We start from the raw sequence: 25,217 nt of genomic DNA, 5'->3' as shown, positions 1-25,217 counted from the left end.
TCTCGCTGCTCTCCACACTAAGTCACTCCCCCTTCAGAGCGCTATCACAACACAATCAGCGTGCATCTCGCTAAAGAAACTACCGCACATCGTATCAGGTTTGTCGGGTTGTTGTGTACGGTTTTGTGTCACACTTTTGTATATTTATGGAGAATTGTCGAATGGCAGCATGGGTGACATAAGGAGAGTTTGAATAGGGCCTGGGAGAGATCACTAAATTACTGAAACAAGGTCTGGGTATTATTAAGAAGTTGCTGATAAGATACATACCTCGATACAGTGCACTTTGGATTCGATACAATATATTTAAAATTGGTTCGACAGTGGTGGAGTTAAAAATTTGGGGGCCCTAGGTGAACTTGACTTTGGGGCCATCACTATAATGCAGTTTTGTTGAGGTTTTTAATATGTATTTTTTAAATATTTACTGTCTATTTTTCTCCATTGTTCTTGAGACAATGGACAAAGTGAAGAATCCCTCAGTTGTCCAGGTAGAATCCATGTCGAGGAGAAAATTCAGTTTGTTGACTAGACAAAAGTTAGTTTGGTTGAAGACGTTTCGCAGCTCATCCAAGCTGCTTCTTTAGTTCTGACAATCACATATTATTTTGATGGTGTTTGTTTGTTTGTTTGTTTAAAAGTAAACTACTGTCATATTGAGAGAAAATCACATTGCTCTGAGGCCTCGGCCATTAGTGGCACTGAGGGAAATTGTTTGGGGGCCCCTCCAGGGTCCCAGGCCCTATGCAGCTGCCTACTTTTACCTAAAGGTAGTGCCACCTCTGTGATTCGATATGGTTCAACAAAAAATAAAGGCTAAATCATGACTATGATACTAAAGTTTTTGTTAAACCACTTCTTGTGCAAAGTTCATCTGAAACACAAACATTTTAATCAACAAAACAGTGAAAATGTCAAATGTGTCGCATAAACAAATTTCTTTCTTTCCAAAACTGTAGCGCTGTAACAAAATAATTTCGTAAAATATACCAAAAAATACTCTTGGCGATATATCGATACAGCATCCCATGATATCAATACTGTATCATTACATTAAACAATATAATATATTGATATTTTGACATTTTTGCGACATCTAAAACCTTTTCAGACAGATTTTTTGATGAAGGAACAACGTTATAACATGGTTGAAAGCTTTTTAAATCTATTTTAATAACCCTTCTTTAATTAAAGTGTAAATATGTGTAAATAGAATCAAAAATATAAACCTTTTGTATGACATCATTCCTCTGACAATGGCATTCTTTCATTGGTGACCTATTTAAACAAACAATGTACTACTGCTATCATTTCTCTTCATGGTTCTGTGCAATAAGAATAACTGACATAATTTATGCGTTTTAAAAGTCATTAATGTCACAACAAATAACACAACAGCAGAGTAAACTGTTTTAAATTCAGAACCTTCATAAAACAAATGTGTTAGCAGTGGGTGGTATAAATAATAGACTACATCGCAAAACAAGGAACAGCAGCATTAGTTAAAATGATTAGATTTTCCGAACTAACTAATTTAGACTTGTTCCATTTGTGGATATAGATTTGATTTCTTTTTAATGCAGTGTGGTTTCAATAAACTTTTTAAAATTCCATCTCCAATTTATTTATCTCCATGGACAATGTTCCTAAGTATGCTTTTAACTTTCTTTTGCATGCAGGTGACGTGCCAGCTCCAGAATGTTACACAGTGTTGCTTTAGTAAGATTATTATTATTACTAAGTTTCTTACTGTGCCATCTGATAATTTAGGTCAATAATTTGAAAATGATCTGAAGCTACAAGTTAAATAAATATAAAACATTCCAAACATTTCTTCTAATTTTAGCTAATGTTGATACTCCCTTTTTGCAGTGAACAAATACTACAAAAATATGTTTATACTATTGCTAGTCGTCCGGGATGATTTTTATCGGAATGGCCAGTCTTCCCAAAACTACATGCAGAGAAGCATCCTGGCTTGTTTTCTGTTTTGAACTCCTCTGATCTCCATTGAGCAGTCGCAGCAGATCAAAAACTCCAGGGTTTGGACTTTCTTTGCGCGGAGACATCGGAGGTTTGGGAGCCGGGTTCGATTTTCTCTTCACCACCCCGCTTTGCCTCTTTTTTACCGTGGTAGTTTTCATTTTCGGGGGAGGAGTGGTCCTTTTCGGCCTACTCGCGCTCGACCTTTTCTTTGAAGCTGTTGATTTTGAGGTTGAATCTACATCGGTCTCTTCTGACACCAGCTTACGTGCCACTTTTGCGTTTTGCGGATTAACCTTTTTGTTTTGCTTCGAGTTGTTCTGTAAAGTCCGCTGTTGCTTACTCTGCTTTGCATCAGGCGCATCTGATCTAACAGCCTTTTTACTATCCCCATTGTCTTTTACAAGGAGCCTGGAATCTTTTTTATTGTCCATTTTATTGGGCTGTTTACGTGGTCTTGAAGAGTGAGAGGGTGGGTCAAGCTGAAATTTTGTAACTTCTTTCTTCTCTTGCCTCTGGTTTGAACGCACAGGTTTAGCAACTTTAGCTGGCAATGCAGGTTTTTGGACATTTACTTTCTTTGATACGGGCTTAATTTTCGTTCTAGCTGTCACAGTAGTAGTTTTAGTAGTTGTCGCAGCAGTCGTAGTAGTAGTAACTGAAGTAGTCTTTACTTTTGACTTGGTCGGAACAGTACTTTTTGGTTGCTTCATAGATTTAGGCTTAGAAGTTGTTGATTTTCCTTTCTTTAACTTATCACTATTTGAATTGCTTTTATTTTTAGCAGTATTGACACTAGGAGTTTGAGAAGTTACTAACAGATCGGTTTTTGGTGCTTGCGTTGTTACGTAAAAAGGCAACGCGACCGTCGTAGTTGCGAGCGCGGGTATCTTTTTCTCAGTGGCCGATCTCGAAATATGTCTACGCTTCATCCTGTTCATTTCTTGCGCCAAAGCCGTGAATCCGTCAATCAAAATTTCCAGTCTCCCTTCCAGTTTTCCCAAGCGGTCCTCCATGTTGGTGTAACTTTGCTCCAACTCCGCGACCTTCTTAGACTTTTCGCCAGTCGAATGCAGGGAGATCAGCTGCTTCATTTGCGCGTTGAGGTAACTTTGCTGTTTTTGTAGCGTCCGGATACCTTCTTTCATGTCGAGTGTGTTGCTTTCTAACATGCTGAGACGCTGGTTGAAGGTGCTGAGGTGAAGCCGGAGTAAATGTTGGAAGCTGGAGTGTCTGATTTCGGGACTCGGGGTGAAACGTGGAGGTAGCCTGGGAGCGTTTTTGCTGGGGACGATCGCCGTAGTTTTGATCGAAGGTTGAGTAGTCCGACGCGACGTGGTGACCCTTTTCGGAGACCGCGTCGTTCTAATGTACGTGACGAAATCCTCATCTTCGTCGTCGTCCTCGTCCCCGCTGCCGTAGAGGAGTATTTCTTTCTCCAAGCTAAAATTGAACACCGCTTCGGCTCCGCAGGCAAAAGGTAAGAAATCCTCCGTCCTAACTGGATCTCCACACTCGTCTGCAGCTCTCTCTTCTCTTCAAGTCAAAATCAAAGCAAAATCAGGCAAGTTTTAGCCAGAATATGACCAGTTATATTAATTGTATTGTACCCAAGTCACCACATCATCTTTGCCCGACGAGTAGCAAAGATTGGCTGAACCTGATGCCTCATAAATGTCTACATTTATGTCAGAGATCGGGAAGAAGTCTCATATGGTCTGTGCAAAGTTTTGGCTGCCAACAAGACGCAAAGCTGAAGCAAAAAGCAAAGCAGCAAAGAAAAAAACAGCAAGAAAAGAGGAGAAAAGTACAGAACAAAGAACAAAGAACCACTCACAACATATACTTAATACGTGACCCATTTCTTTCAGTTCAGACAACATACAATACCACTTCTGGTTGCACATTACTTTACAGTTCACTAATAGCAATGGTAATTGGTATGGAATTGTATGGTAATTAAAAATGTAAGTATGGTCATTATATTGAATCATAGAAAGTGGACACTGGACCTGGATCTGTCATTCTACTTCATATTAAAGATGCACTATCTAATGTTTCTGGTGGAGGGTTTGTCATTTCCTTCACTCCATGGAGATGCTATTGCTTTGTCTGGAATGTTCCACTGTATTGCATTAAACCTAGCTATCTCCCTTAAAACAAGCATTTTGCGCAAACTACAGTTAAGTTCTTTGGAGAACCTGGCCTGCTCAATGAGAATTAATGTTCAAAGATTTTTCACAATTAAGACATCTGTAACTGAATAAATGGAACATAAATAAACTGAACTTAAACTTATTAAACTCCAATAACATCCCCATGACAAGACCAGAACACCAGAAAAAATACATAGTGCACAAGGTCAGAGTCCTGCTCCGGGTCGGGTATCTGGCGGGTACCCACAAACAGTTGCTGAAACAGGCAGGTTTTAATGTTCTGGAATTTTATGCAGGCGCGTAGTGATTACACACGGGCGGGTCAGGTGAATTAAATGAACGACGAACGGGAGAAAAATACATGACTTGCATCCAGGACATTTATTGCCCTGGAAACAAGTGACATTTCCTGTCTTTTCCTGGAACGATGGACCAGGCTGAGAGAGACTTCAGTGTATTTATTACATAAAACAAATCAGTGGAGACTTGCCGGCTGCGCTCCTGATTTAGTCCTGGTTTAGTCCTGGTTTAGACCTGGTTTAGTCCTGGTTTAGACCTGGTTTAGTCCTGGTTTAGACCTGGTTTAGTCCTGTTCAGTCCTGGTTCAGTCCTGGTTTAGACCTGTTTCAGTCCTGGTTTAGTCCTAGTTTAGACCTGGTTTAGATCTGGTTAAGTCCGGGTTAAATCCTTATTTAGTCCTGGTTCTGTCCTGATGTAGTCCTGCTGTAGTCCTCGTGTAGTCCTGGCGGTCGAGTCTGTGGTTTTGGCGTGTATATATTTACAATCCGCTAATGACACGATGTAGGTTCAGTCCTGTTTCAGTCCTGGTTTAGTCCTGGTTTAGTCTTGGCCTATTGGGCTGTCATACTAATGGGCTGACCCTGATTTATCACAGGCACGGGCGGGTAACGGGTGCAGACTTAACTTTGATATAATCATGGATTAACGGGCGGGTGTGGTGCTGTACTGCACGTGCACGGGCAGGTGTGGACGGGTGTGGGCGGGTGCGGGTCTCCAAAAATGGACCCGTGCAGGACTCTGATTCAGGTTTAAAGTGATTTAATTCTAGTCTATTCCTAAAAATTATCAGAAAACATTTGTATTTCCATGGAAACACGATTGCATATTATCCCAGGAATGATGCAATTTCTGTCTTTTACCATGCTATTACTGTTCTATAAAGTCAAGTGTTGTATAGAAGAACCTTTAAGGCACTTATCTACAATAGAAACATCCATGAGTGAACATACCAGTGCAATTTCTACCAAACTTCAGTTCTAAACAATGCCCCCATTTGATTGAATGACACCATAAAATCTCGTTTGGAAATCCAGAAAAAAACGACATGCTTGCATCCCTCTCCTCTGAACAGTCGATGCTATAATGCTAAAATGCCAGCCACAGCTCTCTTCAGCTCCCGGCCGGGCAACCAAATACCCCCAAACACGGTCCAAAACATCCCGCGCCCGGATAAGAGACGGAGTAAAAATAAAACACGAGGGGATGGGCCTACCTCTCGCAGCGGCGCCCAGAGTAACCAGGAGGACAGCTGTCACAGGTGGGCTGGCCATCTGAGTCCAAGTAGCAGGTGGACGAGAATCTGTGAATACAATTTGATTAGAAAAACGACTGGAGTGTACAATTATCAGCAGCAAACACTTTTGGATGCATTATTTATTATATTGTCAACAGTGTGATTGTCGTTTTGAAGTTATGCAAAATCTGGATATCTGTGTGAATACAAATTTATTATTATAAGAACTACGGGTGAGTAACATAATCTGGAAACACCACTGAATGTATTCTTTTGTATTATTTATTACTTTTTTATTGGAGATAGGTGGATCATCAAAATATTGTTAACATAGTTGTTGTTTTTTTGAAGTTATGCAAACTTTGGGTATCTCTGTGAATACAATTTTATTATTATAAGTTCTACTGGTGTGTAAAATGATCAACAAACAGTACTGAATTTATTATTTATTATTAGAGATGGGCAGATTATCAAAATATTGTCAACATTGTGATTGTTTTGAAGTTATCCAAAATGTTGATATCTCTGTGAATACTATTTTATAGTAGTAGTAGTAGTACTAGTAGTAGTAGTAGTAGTAGTATAATTAAAAACTGTAAATAAAACAAAATCTAAACCCATTACACTGAATCTTCTGAATTCAAGCCACATGTTTTATTGACAAAGTTATTTCTGTGTTAAAAAGTCTGGTTCATGTTCAAAAAATCAGTAATGAAAAACATTTTATTTGTTTTTGAAAGAAAAAAATATGGAGAGAAAAAAGAGAGAGATCAATATGAGGAAAATAATCGTGGTTAATGAATTGGCAGTAGAAAATAATCTTTGTTATGAACTTCCAGATAGTATTTTCAATAGTTCTGAGACTTTTATGATATTTTACAGCGCTTTTATATTTTTTGATGCTTAAATTTCAACTTAAACATTTAAAGACATGTTTTAACACATTTCTATTGGAGGGTCCTATCTTTTAGCCAGGCTGACACCACCTAGTGCCTCCGATCAATTTCATTTCTGCACTAGACAGTTCGCAAAAAACCCAGAAGTGCAAGTTTGGGCACCAGTCAATCAGCGAAGAGCCATATATTCTGTGTTGTCAATGATTCTCGAGATCGAGGATTTAAAGGCGGAACAATGAGAATGTTTGGTGAATTTTATCAAGGGGAAAGACGTTACTGTCCTTCTTCCTACAGGATTTGGGAAAAGCTTAATATACCAGTTAGTCCTGTTAGTGGTGCATTACATACGTGATGACCAAATAGCAGCGATTGGTTAAATGATAAAAAATACCCGCCTACTGAATGAATTAATAGTGAATGAATTCTAACACTGTGAGGTCAGACGGTTTTTATGAAGTGAAACCAGTGAATCAGTCTACCTATCATTATCCATATACTCTAAAACTGTAAGGAAAATGACTTCACAAACTGTTGAATTATGTTTCATGTTCAAACTCTGCTTATCTAAAAAGAAAATGTGGCAGTTGTTGTGTGTTGTTGTGTGAGACCGACACCTTATTTGTGGAAGACAAAGTATTCAGACAGAGCTGTATTTAATAAAATATTATGCAAGTAGTGTTTTTTCAAAGTGATACTGACTAAAAATGATGAAGTTTGACAATCCTTCATCGACGTTATTAAAACTAAGCAGAGAAAAAGAACAAAATAAATACATAAATTTGACTAACATTAAAACAAAATTCACAAATTTAAAAGAATATGTGCAAACTCACTGATTGCTGGATGCAGTTCCTGGACAGGGGCAGGGTTGGCAGGCCTGGGCTCCGCCTCTCGCCGGGTTGCCATAGTAACCGGCTTGACAGCGGTCGCACCTTGGTCCCTCGGTGTTATGAAGACATTGCTTTTGGGCAGAACACAGACAACATGAAATGTGAGCCAAAAACAAGAGTGAAATGAATATAACATCCCAAATGACAGTGTGTTTTTGCACAAGTCCAGATTCGCTCCCAGTCCTCACACACACATCTGCCATCCAGGGACTGCAGATGGAACGAGGTACGAGCTTAATCTGGTGCAGATCCGCTTTTTAATGAATTTGTACATTTGTTCCAGACAAATAAAGATTAAACTGAACACCTTCAACTCATAAAATGAAAATTACAATTTCATGGTCACATTTGGCTAGACTGGAATTAAAGGTGTGATTGATTTAGACTTAGACTTAGACAAACTTTATTGATCCACAAGGGAAATGATTTGGACACAGTAGCTCACACATCACAATATGTTATAATAAAGAGTAAAAATTATGAATAATAATAATAATACATTCTAAATAAGTAGCAAAAAAGAGCAAGAGACAGTTGTCGAATGAGGCTTAACAATATAAATGTATATGTACAAGTCAAAATAAAATAGAAAAATAGGTCATAAAAAATCTTTCATGGATACTTTGGAGTTTTATGCCAACATTTCCATGGAAACAAAGCAGACAGTGACGAAACTTATACTATTGCTACTTTTTGATACCTCGGGATACCGTAATACCATATTACCGCCCAACCCTACTCACATTGAGTGTGTTTACATGCACATGAGTATCCTGGTTATGATCAGGTTTTTTGAGTATCCCGGTTTCTTCATGGTGCATGTATACGCAGTATCCCGGTTATGGCAGTATCCCTATAGCTGGTATTTTCTGATAGTAACCAGGATACTGCGGCATGTATACGCAGTATCCCGGTTACTGCAACATAAATTTGGGTGCGAGTGCATCCAAAAGACAAATACGTTTCAGTCTTTTCACCACTACAACAGCGACATAAATAAAGTGACCATACATGAGTGAAATGACTGCACTAAACCTGCACACGAATCTGCACTTGTACGACCTGCACACGTATGATCGCTGAAAAGTTAAACATGAAACATCTCCTAAAAAATGTTTCAGAAGAAGCGCTTCCTGGACCTCCCTATGATGTCCACCTGTTTTTAACACTGCCATCTTGTGGCGTTATTAGGTGGTGTCCACAGGTGAGTCTCCACTCCTCTTCCAGGTGGAGCAGTCCTATTGGTGTTTTTTTTTTATTTAATTCACATGATTTGCTCTCAATTCTGTTTGTCCCCTGAGGAAAGCCATAGGCTGAACCGCATCAGGACTTTGTAAGTTGTCCATTAAGACATGCTGTAAACTAATAAAGGCATTTTATTTTAACCAGTGAGTGCCTTGGGTTTTTTGCATCTATGAAACATCTCCTATATGATATACACACAGAACAGACTCACCATCATCAGCCCCTCCTCTGTCACAAAAAGAACACACATAATCCACTGAGTCGTGTCCTTTAGTCCGACAGAAGCTGAACTGCATCAGCGGCACAAGGAGCAGCTGTTTTTATCGGCGCTGACAGTTTATGCTAATTAGCCATGTGGTTTTAAGTTTCGTTTCAGTAAAACGTAAACAAATGTGGCAAAGCTGAATTATATGATCAAACGGGCTGATGTGGTTATGGTTCATATGTTATAAAGTTGAGTTTATTTATGCAGAATATTTTAATAAAAAATCTACACGTTGGGTTTGATCTTTGCAGTGGATTGTTACCACTGGTTAAAACCTCCCGAGCTTCCTGTTTGTATTTTTCCTTGTTTATTAACTTAAATTAGGTTAATTTTGCACGTCACTAACACTAAAGTCTAAACTTTGAATGAGATATTTTTCTTTACAAATGCACCATTTTTGCTGTAAGTGATGATCGCTCTACCTCACAGTGTCTAAGTAACAATGTTTTTTTATATGCTAAAACTTTTATAAATAAATAAATTAAAATAACTACACTTTAATTTGCCGTAAAGGGACTAAATTACTCTATTTTCTGATCGATGTTAGTTAATTTTTGCGCTTGTGCATTTGTCAGATTATGTCAAGAAAATGGGAAACTACATTTGATCATGTATACGGGGATATGAGTATTCTGGTTTCTCAGCGTGCATGTAAACGCAGTATCCCAAATACTACCATAACCGGGATGTGACTAATAACCGGGATACTGATGTGCATGTATACACACTCAATTAGATATTTTCCAAAAAGTTCCAAGAGCCAGAAAAATAAAACCAAACTTACCAAACATGCCCCGGTCTCTGGATCGCAGCCGCTCGCGTGTCCGTGGCAGTCACACCTCTCGCATGTGCCCAGGTAGAGTCCCGAGCTGGTCCGGGTGTAGCCCTCAGCGCAGTCCTGCAAATCAATGCAACAAAACACCAAGCGAGGGAGAATAAGACCGATTATACCGTTTCCCCAAAGCATTAAACTGCAATTATCATTATAGGGTGTAATGAAAAGGGTAGTGAGCCACAAGCCTAATCGGTTTCAGAGCGTAATGATGATCGTGCGTAGTTTACAAGCTCCACAAGCCCTGAAAACTCACCTGTGCAAAACTGCCTTCAAAGAACTGCATCTTTTTCACCTACTACCTACTACTACTTTTTAATTTGTCTGTGAATGTTATGAATGCTATACAAGTGTGTTTTTATGATTATATTACTTTACAAACTAATTCAGCTGGGTAAAAGTTCGGCTGCGTTCCATTTCTCTTCACTTGTCTCCTTGATTCTTCAGTTTTCCCATCGAGCCAATTGAAAATAACCCTTATTTAACACCAGTCTTTTCATATTTTTGCTACTCATTTACAATGTTGGGGATTAACGGATTACATGTACCAGAGTTACATAATCAGAGTACAAATTATGAGTAACTGTATTCAATTACAGTTACTGTTTCCATGAGTGGTAATTGGATTACAGTTACTTTGTTGAAATAAATGGATTACATGGCGGTATTTTCCTATTTTCACATTTTGGGCTAAACCAGGACTAAACTAGAACTAAAAGCAGGACTAAACCAGGACTAAAACCAGGACTAAACTAGGACTAAACCAGGACTGAACCAGGACTAAACTAGGACTAAAAGGACTAAAGGACTAAACTAGGGACTAAAAGGACTAAAAGGACTAAACTAAACTAACTAAAACTAAACTAAACTAAAACAGGACTAAACTAAACTAAACTTTTTAATAAAACTGTTAAATTTAAGGAAAGACTGGACTTTTTATTTTCTTTTAGCACATAAAACGTCTCATGTTAAGATTTCCTCGTCTTTGCTTCTCTACAGTAAACAAAAGCCTCTTCATGGAGACTTGGGCTCAACAGACAATTTGAAGAAAACAAACATGAATTTTCAGGATGTGGTTGTTAAATTCATGTCGTTTTAAAAAGCACGACAATATCAAGTAATCCAAAGTATTCAGATTACATTACTCACTTTAAGTAATTTAATGGATTACGTTACAAACTACATTTTGGGGTATGTAATCTGTAATCTGTAGGGGAACACATTTTAAAAGTAACCTTCCCAACACTGACTATTTACAATGTATTATTACCATTTATATTTTTTATATTATACTGTGATGTGTGAGATCCTGTGTCCAAATCATTTCCCTTGTGGATCAATAAAGTTTGTCTGAGTCTAAGTCTCTAACCTCCATGTGTCACCTCTGTGGTCCTCTCTCTTCAGTGGGCGGTTTATATAATTTTTGAGTTTCAATTTTCTCTTTGTAATCAAGAAATATTTTTAAATTGTAATTTGTTTGCTACTCAGTCGATCGATAGAGTTTGTAGATGAACTATTACCTTCCTCCGCCTCTTCACTACATCCTCTTCACTACCACGAACGTCTAAACTTTGAATGAGATATTTTTCTTTACAAATGCACCGTTTTTGCTGTAAGTGATGATCGCTCCACCTGACAGTGTCTAAGTAACAGTGATTTTTTATACACAAAAACTTTTATAAATGCTTTGGTAACATATTATAATAAATACACTTTAATTCGCTGTAAAGTGCCTGAATTATGCTATTTTCTGATCGATGTTATAATGTTGTTTCCTTATCAAAAACAGACGTGGAGTTGTGTTTTGTTTCCAGTGTTGGGAAGTAATGGATTACATGTCCCGGAGTTACGTAATCAGAGTACAAATTATGAGTAACTGTATTCAGTTACAGTTACTGTTTCTGTGAGTGGTAATTGGATTACAGTTACTTTGTTGAAATAAATGGATTACATGGCCGTATATTCCTGAGGAAACCACCAATTAAATCTAAACCCTGGCCCCATTTAAACCACAATGTTAAACTAAAATTTCAAAGTGATCCAGAATCCAGGATTTCTTCCGGATCACCCCCAAAATGAAATCAGTTCTTCCTTTTCACATTTCCAACAAATCCTGAAAATATCATCAAAATCGGTCCATAACTTTTTGAGTTATGTTGCTAACAGACAAACAAACAAACAAACAAACAGACAAACGCCGGCAAAAACATAACCTCCTTGGCGGAGGTAACCAGGTCTAAATCAGGTCTAAACCAGAACTAAAACAAGACTAAACCAGGATTTAACAGGACTAAATCATGCTGCATGGACGTGTCTCCTCTTCTTCTATCAATAATATTTTTAATTTAGTTAAGTAAAGTCTGGACTTTTTATTTTCTTTTATCAAACAAAACATCTTATGTGAAGATTTCCTCGTCTTTGCTTCTCTACAGCAAATCAAGTAATCCAAAGTATTCAGATTACATTACTCACCTTAAGAAACTTCATGGATTCCGTTACAAACTACATTTTGGGGTATGTAATCTGTAATCTGTAAAGGAATACATTTTAAAAGTAACCTCCCCAACACTGTTTGTTTCAATGTGGCAATACAGGAAGTGCTTCACTGTATTTTTTCACTACATACTAGAACCATGCACACCCACGGGTGCAAAACAGTGGGACGCGGGACACATTTTGAAAGCTCATTGTGGGTGCGGGCGGGAGCAGGACTGCACAATGTGGGAGCGGGCAGATATGATGATAAACTGCAGTTCCACAAACTAAATATGAGTGTAAAGTAAAATCTACAAATGATTCATGTTTGTCTATCACGCATCATTTGTGCTGGATATTTTATTTAGCCATAATCAAAACATTTTCAGCAGCCTAATTTTGCGGATGTGATCTAATCTTGCACACATTTTAGATAATTCCTTTCCGCTACTCCGTGTTTGATAGATCTTAAGAAAGGGAATGTCCCCATCTTGTGAAATTTGGGACAAAATATCGCAGATGCAGGTGGGAGCGGGAATGAAAATTACAATTCTTTGCGGACGAGGACGGGAGCGGGACTGCACAGTGCTGGTGCGGGTGGGAGCGGGGACTGAAAATTCTGTCCTGCGCAGACCTCTACTTCAGGAGTCTCCAACCAGCAGCTTGGGACCTACCAGTAGCTCTCCACCTCCTTCCAAGTAACTCGTCAAGGGATTTCTGAATTACACACGCACATACACATTGTGCTCAATAAGTAAAATTTCATGAATTACCGTATTTTCCAGGCTATTAGGCGCTCTGGACTATAAGGCACACTGTCATTAAATGGTCTATTTTTGAACTTTTTTCACAAATAAACCGCACTGGACTTTAAAGGAAACACAACAGTTGGATGGGTGAGTGGTTTTGTTTGTTTGTTCGTTCACGGTGACTCTGGGCTTTGTTCAGTTGTGGCGTGTAGGGAGGGTGCTGTCTGGGACCAACGGATTGTCGGCGTGTTCACAGTGACTCAGTTGTTCAGTTGTGTCTAGAAGTGGCACATTGCACTCGATTTTTCGGTTCGTTCCTCCTTTCAGTTCCTTGTCGGCGTGTGGAGTGATGAGTGTGTCTGTGGGTGTGTTTCTCTGTGCGGTCGCTGTCTGCTCCGTGTGTGTTTGCGTGTTCTGGGGGTGGTGCGGCTTTGTAGTTTACTGAAGTCGTGCTGGGACACCCGACTGGATTCATGTATAGGGCGCTCTGGCTTATGGGGCATGTGGCCGTTTCTTGATAGGGTTAGAGGCTTGAGAGCGCGTCTAATAGCCCGGAAAATACGGTAATTGCCTTTATCATTGTACACGTATCAATTTGATGCATAACTTTGCACACTAATAAATGGATAATGGTTTATGTTTTACAGGGATCTCACTGTACCTCATCTAAAGCTCGCCATGGCTCTTGTATATGCTCAATTTCTTGTAACCGCTAAAACCACTAGCTCTCTGCAATTTTTGTTTTGTAAAAGTAGCTCACTGGAAAAAAAAGTCTGGAGACCCCTGCTCTACTTCATAAACCTCCACTGGAATAATCTGGATAATTTCAGCCCTGGATTTGCCAATCTCTATTCAACAAAAGGTAAAAGGATAACTTGGAAACTACCACTACAATGACATCACAAGGTGGAACAGAGGATTTTGAGCAGAATAATAATAAAGGAAACATGTGAATGAAACAAAACACAACTCCAGGTATAATTTGATGAGTTAACAACATTTCTACACAAGAATCCATTTTGCGTAATAGAGGACCTTTACTAAACCATTTGCTCATTATGAATGAAGTCTTTGTTCATGTTTTATTAAAGACTAAGGTGTAGTCATTATAAAGTGGTAATGTCTCTTCTATTTAACAGAACCAGTGTTGGGGAGTAACAGATTACAAGTAACTGTTTATGAGTAGACTATGATTATGAGTAAGTGTTTTCAGTTACAGTTACTGTTTCAGTGAGTGGTAATTGGATTACAGTTACTTTGTTGAAGTAAAGGGATTACATGGCGGTATGTTCCTGTTTTCACATTTTGGGCTATATCCCTTTTTTTTTTTTTCTTTTCCCGTAATTCCACTCATTGATAGACACTAAACCAGGTCCAAACCAGGTCTAAACCAGGTCCAAACCAGGTCTAAACCAGGTCTAAACCAGGTCTAAACCAGGTCTAAAAAGACTAAACCAGGTCTAAACCAGGACTAAACCAGGTCCAAACCAGGACAAAACCAGGACTAAACCAGGACTAAACCAGGTCTAAACCAGGTCCAAACCAGGTCTAAACCAGGACTAAACCAGGACTAAACCAGGTCCAAACCAGGACTAAACCAGGACTAAACCAGGACTAAACCAGGACTAAAACCAGGTCTAAACCAGGTCTCAAACCAGGTCTAAACCAAGACTAAAACCAGGTCTAAACCAGGACTAAACCAGGTCCAAACCAGGACTAAACCAGGACTAAACCAGGACTAAAACCAGGTCTCAAACCAGGTCTAAACCAAGAGTTAAAACCAGGTCCAAACCAGGTCTAAACCAGCAATAAAACCAGGTCTAAAACAGGATTTAACAGGACTAAACCATGTCCGCGGATCGTGTCTCCTCCTCTTCTATCAATAATATTTTTAATACGGTTAAGTAAAGTCTGGGCTTTTTTATTTTCTTTTATCAGACAAAATATCTTATGTCAAGATTTCCTCGTCTTTGCTTCTCTACAGCAAATAGTAATCCAAAGTATTCAGATTACATTACTCACTTTAAGTAATTTAAGAGATTTTGTTACAAACTACATTTTGGGGTATGTAATCTGTAATCTGTAGGGGAATACATTTTAAAAGTAACCTTCCCAACACTGAACATAACGTAATTTGTTCCCACCTGACAGGACGGTCCTCTGTATCCCTGCGGACAAGCACACTCCTCCACCTCCAGCGCTCGCTCATTACCGGTGGAGTGTGGGACCGCAATATCCATCTTGATATCAGAAATACTGGAAGGCAAAACACATATTGAATCAAGAATATCAAATTGAGCCCTATTTCATTTTTAAGGATACAATAGTTTCCATGCTTGCCTGCTCTCGGCCATGTTGTCGACGTAAGTGGCTCGGATCATGAAGACGGTGATGTCAGCGAGAGCCATCAGAAGGTGCTCGCGGGTGCAGGGCTGTCCGTCCGCTCTTCTCCACACAGACTTTTAAAACAATTCAGAAAAAAAGGTTAGACGATTGCGCAGAGATTAAAGCTTCATTATGTAACTTTTCTGATGAAGGGAGTTCCATCTGGAAACACTTGTTCCACAGTAGAGCATTTGGTTTGAAAATATCTTCTCTGTCTGTCTTGTCTAATAACTGATACCAATTTCAGTACCACAGTTGTACTACAGTATAATCCGTGTGTCAGTCATTCATTAGTTTTTCAAAATAAAACCAAAAAAAGAAAATGAAAAAAATACTATTTTCTTCATTATTTGTCTCTAAAACCAAAATGAAAAAACAGATAACGATTTGTTTTTTCAGTTTTCGATTTTGTGTTTAAATGAAGAATGGAAAAAACGGATAATAGATGTTTCCCGTTTACGTGACTCCCGTGACTGCGATGCCGGACGTCTGCGCCACATACTGACTGAACCAGGACTGATCCAGGTCTCGGTAAATCATTTTTCCAAAGTAGTAATAAACATTTCTTTGCAAAAGATGTTATAGTAATCAGTATTCTACATTTCTTTTTCTCTAAATGAAGTTGTGTGTCATTTAACAAATATATATTTGAATGAATATCAAAAGCTTTTTCCAAAGCAGTTTGTGTAAAGGAATGAATTGAGTTCCTTAAGTTTTTTAAAAGTTCACAATCCCAAAACATGTGTATATATGTTCCATCCTTTAATTTGCAACGAGGGCATTGTGCAGAGATATCTTTTGATGTTTTATTCATTCTTACAAGTGTAAGATAATATTTATGTAGAAATTTAAAATTTGCTTCTTTAATTTTATTACTGGTGAATGGAAAATTGTTTTGGCCAAGTATTACTGACCAAATATTATCTTTTAAAGTTAATTTCAGACCCTTCTCCCACATCTTCTTTAATCTCTGGAATGATGACTGACCTTCATTTGAAATAATGTTGTGTAACATTTATTTATATTCCCCTTGATTGTTTCTTCTGTTAGCAACTGATCTTCAATTTCTTTTAATTCAGTGCAAATCTTTATTAGATATGCCATATTCTGTCCTTAAACTGTTGAATGATTTAATTTCCATATCTTCATTGAACAGATCCTTAAATTGTTTTATACCATAGTTTGTCCATTCACTTATGTTAGTCGTGATGGTTATTGTTGTTGCAATGCAAGTTTTTAAAAAGATTTCTAAGCGATAAAAACACCTGTAATATAATAAATGCAAAACGAAGAAGTTTAATGTCATACTGTTTAGCATTCCAAGCAAAGTTATAAAATCTCCATGGAGACAAGCCCATGGCAGACTCCCCAACAGAAAGGTTACATAGTGCACCTTTAAATTCGTGCACCCACCTCTCTGAAGGTCACAGTCATGGTTTGTGGAACACGTGCGGTTGGTTTGGTTTTAGAGAAATGCTCCAAAAAGATGCCATTTCCCTGGAGAACCACGTCTGGCTGACCGTCGATGGTCAGGGAGCGCAGCCTGGGCTCAAACCGAACCGTGTAACGCAACTCTCCTCCGTACGCCGTCACCTGAAAGAGGCACAGAGCAGAGGAGGAGGTCGGGAGGAGAGCAGCTCAGAGGAGAGGAGCAGCTCAGAGGAGAAGAGGTCATGTAGAGCTCAGAGCAGAGTGGTGGAAAGGTATGTGCATGTGTATGTGTCTGTTAGAGTCACGAGACAGAGGTGTGGGGCTGAGAGGGTTCAAAGCGGATCCTGTCTGGATGTGTTTGGACTCAGAGACAAGCCCAGACACAGCACATATACACACAGGCATACATACACACGCATACATAGACACGCATACATACACACGCATACATAGACACGCATACATAGACACGCCTGCATACACATGCATGCACACATGCATACACACACGCACACATACAGCAAAGGGATGAGATTAGCTAACACCAGCCTGCTTCCTCTTCACCTCCACAGCCTCATTTTGTTGGATATCTCACCTTATCTCCCCTGAAGCTCTGCGGCAGCACCCAGAAGTAAACATCACTGTCCACAAAGGAGCGGTAGACGATTTCTGAGGCGCCTCTTTGACTGATGCCTTGAGAAATAGTTTTAGTGTTGGCACTATTGGCTAAAGTGAAGAGTTGCCCATTTACTCCTCCACGCACCTGTGGACATAAACATATGTTACTGAGATGTGAATGTGATGTGTCTGCATCAGCAGAATCCCTTTTGCTCACTGCTCCACACTTTTAGCATCTCAACAGTAAATGCTGATACAGCGGAGCTGCACAAATATTGAGACAAACGTTGATACCAAAAATATGCCCTGCCTTCAAGAGCTGGCAACCTACTTGATCTCTGTTCCAAGTGGAGCTGGCGCACTGCTTGGTGACACCCATACAGAAACACTGCAGACAGCCCTCAGGATTGGCCTCGGAGAGGTGGAAGAAGCCAGGCTTACATTCATCGCACTGAGCCCCTGCCACGTTGTTCTGTAACATTCACAGCAATGCAAAACATGTGTTATGCATCAGCAGATGACAGCAGTAAATACAAATAAAGCGCTTTGAAGGCCTCAGTATAACTGACCTTGCAGTTACAGGGCCAACTGCTGGAGCTGATGGATCCACTGTTATCACATTTGGTGGAGCCTAAAGAGGAGCAGAGGATGAGACACCTGGAAGCAGTGTACCCAGTGCATACCTGAGCCATGAGCACACTATACAATCACTGTATGGGAACTATTACATGAGGCCAGGACCACATATGTCTTTACAGACAGACAGAGGGGCCAACAGGTGCAAGTGCTCTGCTCAAGGACGCTGAGGCTTTCAGACAGACAACAGTTACAGACAGTTAATGAACACTCACTGGCGACAGCAACACATTTTCCATTGGGTTGTAGGGGGTTACCCTGGTAACCAGGTGCACACCTAAACAAAAATGTTTTTTGGTTAGGAGTATTTTAGAAGTATTTTATTATAGTACTAAAATAACACATGCATCTCACTTTTCACAGCGTCTTCCAGTGTACCCAGGCCTACAGGCGTCACATGTTGCTTGTTGGTCAACATCCAAAAAGCATGTGTCCGAAAACCTAGTAAAAGTAATAAATAAGAATAATGAGGAATGCACAGATAGTTCAGAGAGTGTGTGTGGCCTATGGCCTCACCGTCTGGAGGTCTCGTAGTACGGGCAGGGGCAAGGCTTGCAGTCGTCAGGGCGACCGCGGGTGGGGTCACCGAAGTAACCCGGGCGACACTTATCGCACTGAGGGCCCTCTGTGTTGTGCTGGCAGCTCTGTGAAATGGAACACATCAGTCACTCCACAGGACAGCACCCAGAATAGATCCAAAGGTTTGCCATTTGTAAAGTGGTTTTATGTGACTCAGGCTGAGAGTGACACAGGGAAGTGGATATGGGAAAGATGTATGTACGAAAAATATAAGTCAGCTCAAGCGTGTCAAATAAAAGTCTATTATTTCATTTTATTTATGGAAAACACTGAATGAGTACAGTATAAAACACATATGTGATTCCTGATCATTACCAGACAGTGGCCGTTGATGGGGTCGCAGGCGCTGGCGTGTCCGTTGCAGTTGCAGCCTGCACATGTGCCCAGGTACAGCCCTCCAGGAACACGTTCAAAACCAGCAGAGCACATCTCACAGGACAGACCGGTGTATCCGGGAGGGCATCTGGACATAAAGGAATCAAAAAACTGTATGAGCAAATCACAATACAGACTATTATTACAGCAAAATCACTCATGAAATATCCATAGCAAATTAAGATTTACATAGAGAGATCAAAATAAAACTGAAGCAGGACAATCTTTGTAATTTGGTTTTAATACAGCCTTCCTTCGTCCAGGTTTATCCTTTTTTTTTGTTTTAACACATTTTGACCGGCATTTTGACTCACCATTAATAAGTTGACATTTTCCAACACTGCATTATTTCTCATACCTTGTGCTCTTAGGAAAAAACCTGCCTCATTTTCAGTTTTCCCACCTGCATTCCTCCACCTCTTTGGCGTGGCCTGAAGTCCTGAACTCTACGTTGGTGGTGTCCATGAGGATGTCGCTAAGGGCAACGCTGACCATGTGGTTGTCGTAGATGGTCCGGATGTTGATGCTTTCCAGACTGACCAGAGTCATCATCAGCTCCTCTCGAGTCACGGGGCGACCATTCGAGTGCTGCCAGTTTTGCTAAAATAAAAAAATAAAATAAATAAAAGTAAATGCAGTGTTATTTGTAGTTAGAAGGGTATTAAGCACATGGTCCCACAAAAAAAAACAACAAAATTATGAAGCTACCGTCTGCCATCTTCCCTCACCAAGCAATTCACTTAAAGATGCATTGTGTAACTTTTCTAGAAGCTGGAGCGTGTTTCCCAGGCTTTTTTTCTGGGGACCCATATTTTAAAAGTCACAATTTTTCGCGTCCCAAGTCAATAGACATTATTCGTAAATCACAAAATAAAATTGTGACCATTATTGAACATTAATGAGGATATTTTATTGTTGACTGAGTGATCGTGTCTCTCTGAACAATTAGTATTACCGTATTTTTGGGACTATAAGGTGCACCAGATTATAAGGCGACGTCAGCTTCACTGGTTATTATTTATGTTTAAATGAATTCATCTCAGTTATCCTGAATATCTCAAAAAGTATTTAATTCCGTTCAGATCCTCTTACAGTTTACGTCCCACAGATCAGATATTTTTTATTGCCCCAGAGTCAAAAAACAAATAGGAAAACGCTAATTTAAATATAAAGCTCCTTCTGATTGGAACAATCTTCCCTCATCGATTTGTGCATTAACTTCTTTCCTTTCATTTAAAAATGCTCTGGTTCAATATTTACAGAAGCCATGTCATTGTTTTTGATCATGTTGTTGTATTTAGTTGTTCATCTTGTTGTATTTTGTGATTATCTTTAAACTCTCTCTTAGTTTTTTGCTCAAATTAGTTTTATTATGTGTCTAACAGTCAAGTGTGAGTGACTGTGTGTTTGTGTGTGTGTGCGCGTGTGTGTGTTTGTGTTGATTTTGTTGCTTTAATGTTTATTTGAATGTATGTATTCTACTGTCTGTCCTACTGTATCTGTCTTTTGTTGTTGTAACTATGAGGACCCCCTCAAAAACAAGATGGCGAGACGTCTCAAGGGGCTTATCCTCAAAACAAATAAATTCAAATAAATTCAAATAAGGTGCACTATCAATAATGTTGAATTCTCTTGTCTATTTTCATACATAAGGAGCACCCGATTATAAGACGCATTAAGTGAAACTAATGGATGACCTTGAGACTTGAAACTTTTTTATTTCCTACGAGGAGGACTCAAATAGAGATTGAGTAATAATGTGTTTAATGCAGCTTTGCACATTTGTTTACGTTTTTCAGAGACAAAATGTAAAACCATATGGATCATTTGCATAAACTATAAGACGGGAATGTCCAAAAATTTTTCATCAAGGGCCACATACCTAAACACAGAAGAAGTAGAGGGCCGATCGAGGGCCGTAGACTGATGCTCAATACAGTGAATAACTGAAATGTGTGCATGTTTAAACACGTTAGAATGAGCCATCAGTCTTTATTCATGTTAAGATCCTCAAAACCACACACTAAATATTAAATATTGGCTTTATCAAGGTAGATTTTCAAAAAACTTGCAGTAAAAAGTTCATTTTTAATTGATGCAAGGTCATTTGGGCCAATTCACCTGGAAGCCTGAGGGCCAAAAAAAATTTGTCGGAGGGCCTCATTTGGCCCACGGGCCATAGTTTGGACCTGCCTGTTATAAGAGATATAGCTCGCTCCTTGTGCGCTGAGTGGAATATTTGTGAAAACAGGTTTGAGGTCAGTAGCACAACCAGAAATAATACATAAGGCACTGGATTATAAGGTGCACTGTCGATTTTTGAGAAAATTAAGGGATTTTAAGTGCGATTTATAGTCTGAAAGATACGGCACTCAAGTTTTAAACAAGGAAAAACTGTAATCAGTGTTTCCCACAGTGCTGCGGAGATTCTGTGCATGAAGAAGAAGTGTGGAGCGAGGGTGCGTGGAGAAGTAGTGTGGAACGAGGGGGTGTGAGGACATGTATGTACCATATATGTATATTGCAGACCGACATGCAGATCGTGACAAGGCGACCAAAAAGTTCTACAGTATGGAGTAGGAAAGCATATTTTTCAAGCTGTTTTTGAACTATAGAAACAGCTAAAATGAAATACAAAAAAACAGATTGTTATGTTTAATTCATTACAGCTAAATATTCTAAGCAAATAAATTTCCATGGCCAAGCGGCCGACATATCCTCCATCTGAAAAGTTACGTATTGCACTTTTAAGCACAGAGATAATGCCTGCTAAGGTGTATGGACTTAACAGAGAAGAACTTCATGAATTATAATGTAGAGCCTTGAGGAGTGATTGCTTTGAGAAATGGAGAGGGAGACGCACTAAATTATGTTAATTACTGAGACATACAAAACAGCTCTGGGTATGGTTGTAGAACATAACAAGATTCTTAAAAAAAAAAAAAAGCTTAGGACATTTGGTTTAACATAATATAGCAATTTATGTGCAACTATAAATCTCAAGGACCCTCCAAGCTTTACTTCTGGAATTGCCCCCCTTAAATCTCGAAACAACCTTTATTACATTAATATAATTTGATTTTGAGCCGAAATAATGGCCTGATACCTCGGTGAACTTGATGTCTTTGGAGTTGGGGACTCTGGCGGGAGTGGGGCTGCCTCTGCGGTACACGAGCCTGCGTCCGTTTCCCACTATTATCACATCGGGCTTCTCCACAGGCTCCGACAGACCGCGGGCCAGAGTGTAACGCACTTTGTACTTCAGCGAGCCTCCGTATGAGTCGATCTGAAAAAGAAAAAATATGTTTAAATGGATACAATTTGCTTGCATGTCATAGTGTGAAGAATCCCTCCGTTGTCCAGGTAGAATCCATGTGAAGGAGAAAATTCAATTTGTCGACTGGACAAAAGTTAATTTGGTTGAAGACGTTTCGCAGCTCATCCAAGCTGCTTCTTCAGTTCTGGTCAGACGCTGGTGGACACTTCCTTATATCTGTCTGCAGGGAGGAGCTAACTAACTGAAACTAACACACACTTGTTTACAGTTTCTGTTAGTTAGTTGGGCCTATTGACCTGTACAGGGTGTGGGGTCTAATTAGCAGCAACAATTCATGGCCATAATGGAGCTTCCACACCTCTGGACCTGACCTGGCTACACCTGTTGTTCTCTTGTTTGTTTTGAATTAAGTTTGAGGATGGAGTTGTAAATAGGAGTTAGATGGTGTCTGAGTCCTCCATTTCTGTTTAGAGAAGGATTCTCTTTCTTAACAAAAATGGCTTCTTTCACTCCCCTCTCAAACCAATTTTTCTCTCTGGCTAAAATTTGTACCTCGCTGTCCTCTAACGAGTGGCCTGTGGCTTTTAAGTGGAGATGTACAGCAGACTGAGGTCCACTGCTGCTCTCTCATTTTAGCCAGAGAAAATAATTGGTTTGAGAGGGCAGTGAAAGAAGCCATTTTTGTTAAGAAAGAGAATCCTTCTCTAAACAGAAATGGATTCAAACACCATCTAACTCCTATTTACAACTCCATCCTCAAACCTAAATCAAAACAAACAAGAGAACAACAGGTGTAGTCAGGTCAGGTCCAGAGGTGTGGAAGCTCCATTATGGCCATGAATTGTTCTGCTAATTAGACCCCACACCCTGTACAGGTCAATAGGCCGAACTAACTAACAGAAACTGTAAACAAGTGTGTGTTAGTTTCAGTGTAGTTAGCTCCTCCCTGCAGATATAAGGAAGTGTCCACCAGCGTCTGATCATAACTGAAGAAGCAGCTTGTATGAGCCGCGAAACGTCTTCAGGCAAATTAACTTTTGTCCAGTCGACAAACTGAATCGCATGTCTTGTGTTATGTATGTAATTATTTTAGTTTAATTTTATTTATTGTTTTAGGACTTTAATATTATTTTATGAGCACTGGTAGAGCATTTTTTTAATTTGTTTGTTTTAATTGTTCCATGCAGGACTTGGAAATGTTACAGTTTATAAAGTGTGCTATAAAAATAAAGTGGATTGGATATTTGAAGAACGAGTTTAATGAGTTCACTACAATACATCTGCATTTGACCCGTCGTTGTTGACCCACCAGCCGCCCAGCTACAGCAGTACAATGATTTACCTTGTTGCCAAGAAACTGTCGAGGTAGAGTCCAAAAAGAGTCCAAATTGAGGAAGCGTCTTGAGAGATCGACCAGCTGAAACTCTCTCTCCTCTGGGTTTATCATGAGCTGAGTGGAGGACAGAGGAGGGGTCCCGGGTCGAGACGGGAAAGAAACATTCACACCTACACCAAAATAAATTCAGATGTTAAATGTTTTGAGCTACAGACTTCGGGCAAAAGTCATTTTCTTTATGTTTACTACTTTCTAAAGTGTAGATACAATATTGAAAACATCAAATTTATGAAGCAACAACTCAACAACTCACTTGGATAACTCATTTCACTGTTGCACTCGCTTCATATGACCTCTTGTATATAGCTGAGATTTTATATTTTACTACTTATCTATTTTATTTTGACTTGCACATTTACATTTATATAATTATATCTTATTTCACATGTCTCTTGCTCTTTTTTTGCGAGTTATTAAGAATTTGTTATTACCATTTCCCTTGTGGATCAGTAAAGTTTGTCTAAGTCTAAGGTTAAGACTGCAGGACTTAATGCTCAGTTCAGATTTTTTTGCGTCGTTGTTCACATTTCCATTTACCGTATTTTCCGGGCTATTAGGTGCTCTGGATTATAAGGCGCACTGTCATTGAACGGTCTATTTTCAAACTTTCTTCACAAATAAACGGCACTGGACTTTAAAGGAAACACAACAGTTGGACGGGTCAGTCGGACTTTGTTTGTGGCGTTCACGGTGACTCTGGGCTTTGTTCAGTTGTGGCGTGTAGGTGCTGTCTGGGACCACTGGATTGTCGGCGTGTTCGCAGTGACTCAGTTCAGTTGTGTCTAGAAGCAGCACATCGCGCTCGCTTTTTTGGTTCGTTCCTCCGTTCCGTTCCTCATCTGCGTGGAGTGATGAGTGTGTCTGTGGGTGTGTTTCGCTGTGCGGTCACTGTCTTCTCCGTGTGTGTTTGCGTGTGCTGTGGGTGGTGTGGCTTTGTAGTTTACTGAAGTCGTGCTGGGACACCCGAGTGGATTCGTGTATAGGGGGCTCTGGATTGCGGGGCGCGCAGTCATTTTTTGATGGGGTTGGAGGCTTAAGAGCGCGTCTAATAGTCCCGAAAACACGGTAAATGCAAGTTATGTGTGATCTCCAGTGTGAACTTTAAACGCCCCAAAAGTGTCCCGCATGCGCACTGGAGGACACGACAACGTCACACACAGCGAGCGTGCTTAGTGTTTACAGAAGTCGCCTAAACATGGAAGCAGCATTGAGCACCTGGAGATTTTAAAATTGGTGCTGTCGGACCACAGCCAGAACATGTACAGCTTATTTGTTTTAAGGAGAAGATAGAGAAGGAGAAGGACGAGGTTTTTGTCCATGATGTTTTTTTGTGGTGCAGTGGCAGCAACGTCCGTAGAAAGAAACGTGTGGATGCAAAGTCGCGGCCAAGAGTGGTGGGATTGTGATGTGCTTTGCTGCTTCACTGATACGAAGTTCAAGCACAATTTTTGTCTGACGAGAAGAACGTTTGTGTACATTTGTGACATTTAGGATG

The 25,217-nt window shown here is 39.7% G+C and overlaps 1 protein-coding gene across 1 annotated transcript in view; it reads right to left on the bottom strand.

Moving 5' to 3' along the window:
- hspg2 (heparan sulfate proteoglycan 2) overlaps window positions 1-25,217 on the bottom strand; it is a 349,507-nt gene that overhangs the window by 114,416 nt on the left and 209,874 nt on the right. The window contains exons 14-29 of the mRNA XM_055166122.1: window positions 23,669-23,832; window positions 22,156-22,335; window positions 19,453-19,649; window positions 18,990-19,137; window positions 18,612-18,739; window positions 18,450-18,536; window positions 18,311-18,372; window positions 18,029-18,090; window positions 17,791-17,931; window positions 17,437-17,604; window positions 16,824-17,003; window positions 15,366-15,484; window positions 15,170-15,281; window positions 9,754-9,867; window positions 7,403-7,530; window positions 5,653-5,739 (exon numbers count right to left, since the gene is read on the bottom strand). Coding sequence (XP_055022097.1) covers window positions 5,653-5,739; window positions 7,403-7,530; window positions 9,754-9,867; window positions 15,170-15,281; window positions 15,366-15,484; window positions 16,824-17,003; window positions 17,437-17,604; window positions 17,791-17,931; window positions 18,029-18,090; window positions 18,311-18,372; window positions 18,450-18,536; window positions 18,612-18,739; window positions 18,990-19,137; window positions 19,453-19,649; window positions 22,156-22,335; window positions 23,669-23,832 — 2,077 coding nt within the window. The remainder of the gene's footprint in view (window positions 1-5,652; window positions 5,740-7,402; window positions 7,531-9,753; window positions 9,868-15,169; window positions 15,282-15,365; window positions 15,485-16,823; window positions 17,004-17,436; window positions 17,605-17,790; window positions 17,932-18,028; window positions 18,091-18,310; window positions 18,373-18,449; window positions 18,537-18,611; window positions 18,740-18,989; window positions 19,138-19,452; window positions 19,650-22,155; window positions 22,336-23,668; window positions 23,833-25,217) is intronic.

This window comes from Boleophthalmus pectinirostris, unplaced genomic scaffold (genome assembly GCF_026225935.1).
Source record: "Boleophthalmus pectinirostris isolate CB_2022bp ecotype Guang Dong unplaced genomic scaffold, ASM2622593v1 HiC_scaffold_8, whole genome shotgun sequence".
NCBI classification, from domain to species: domain Eukaryota; kingdom Metazoa; phylum Chordata; class Actinopteri; order Gobiiformes; family Gobiidae; genus Boleophthalmus; species Boleophthalmus pectinirostris.
Note: the sequence above shows the minus strand (reverse complement) of the source record. Positions and strands in the feature narration are given on the sequence as shown.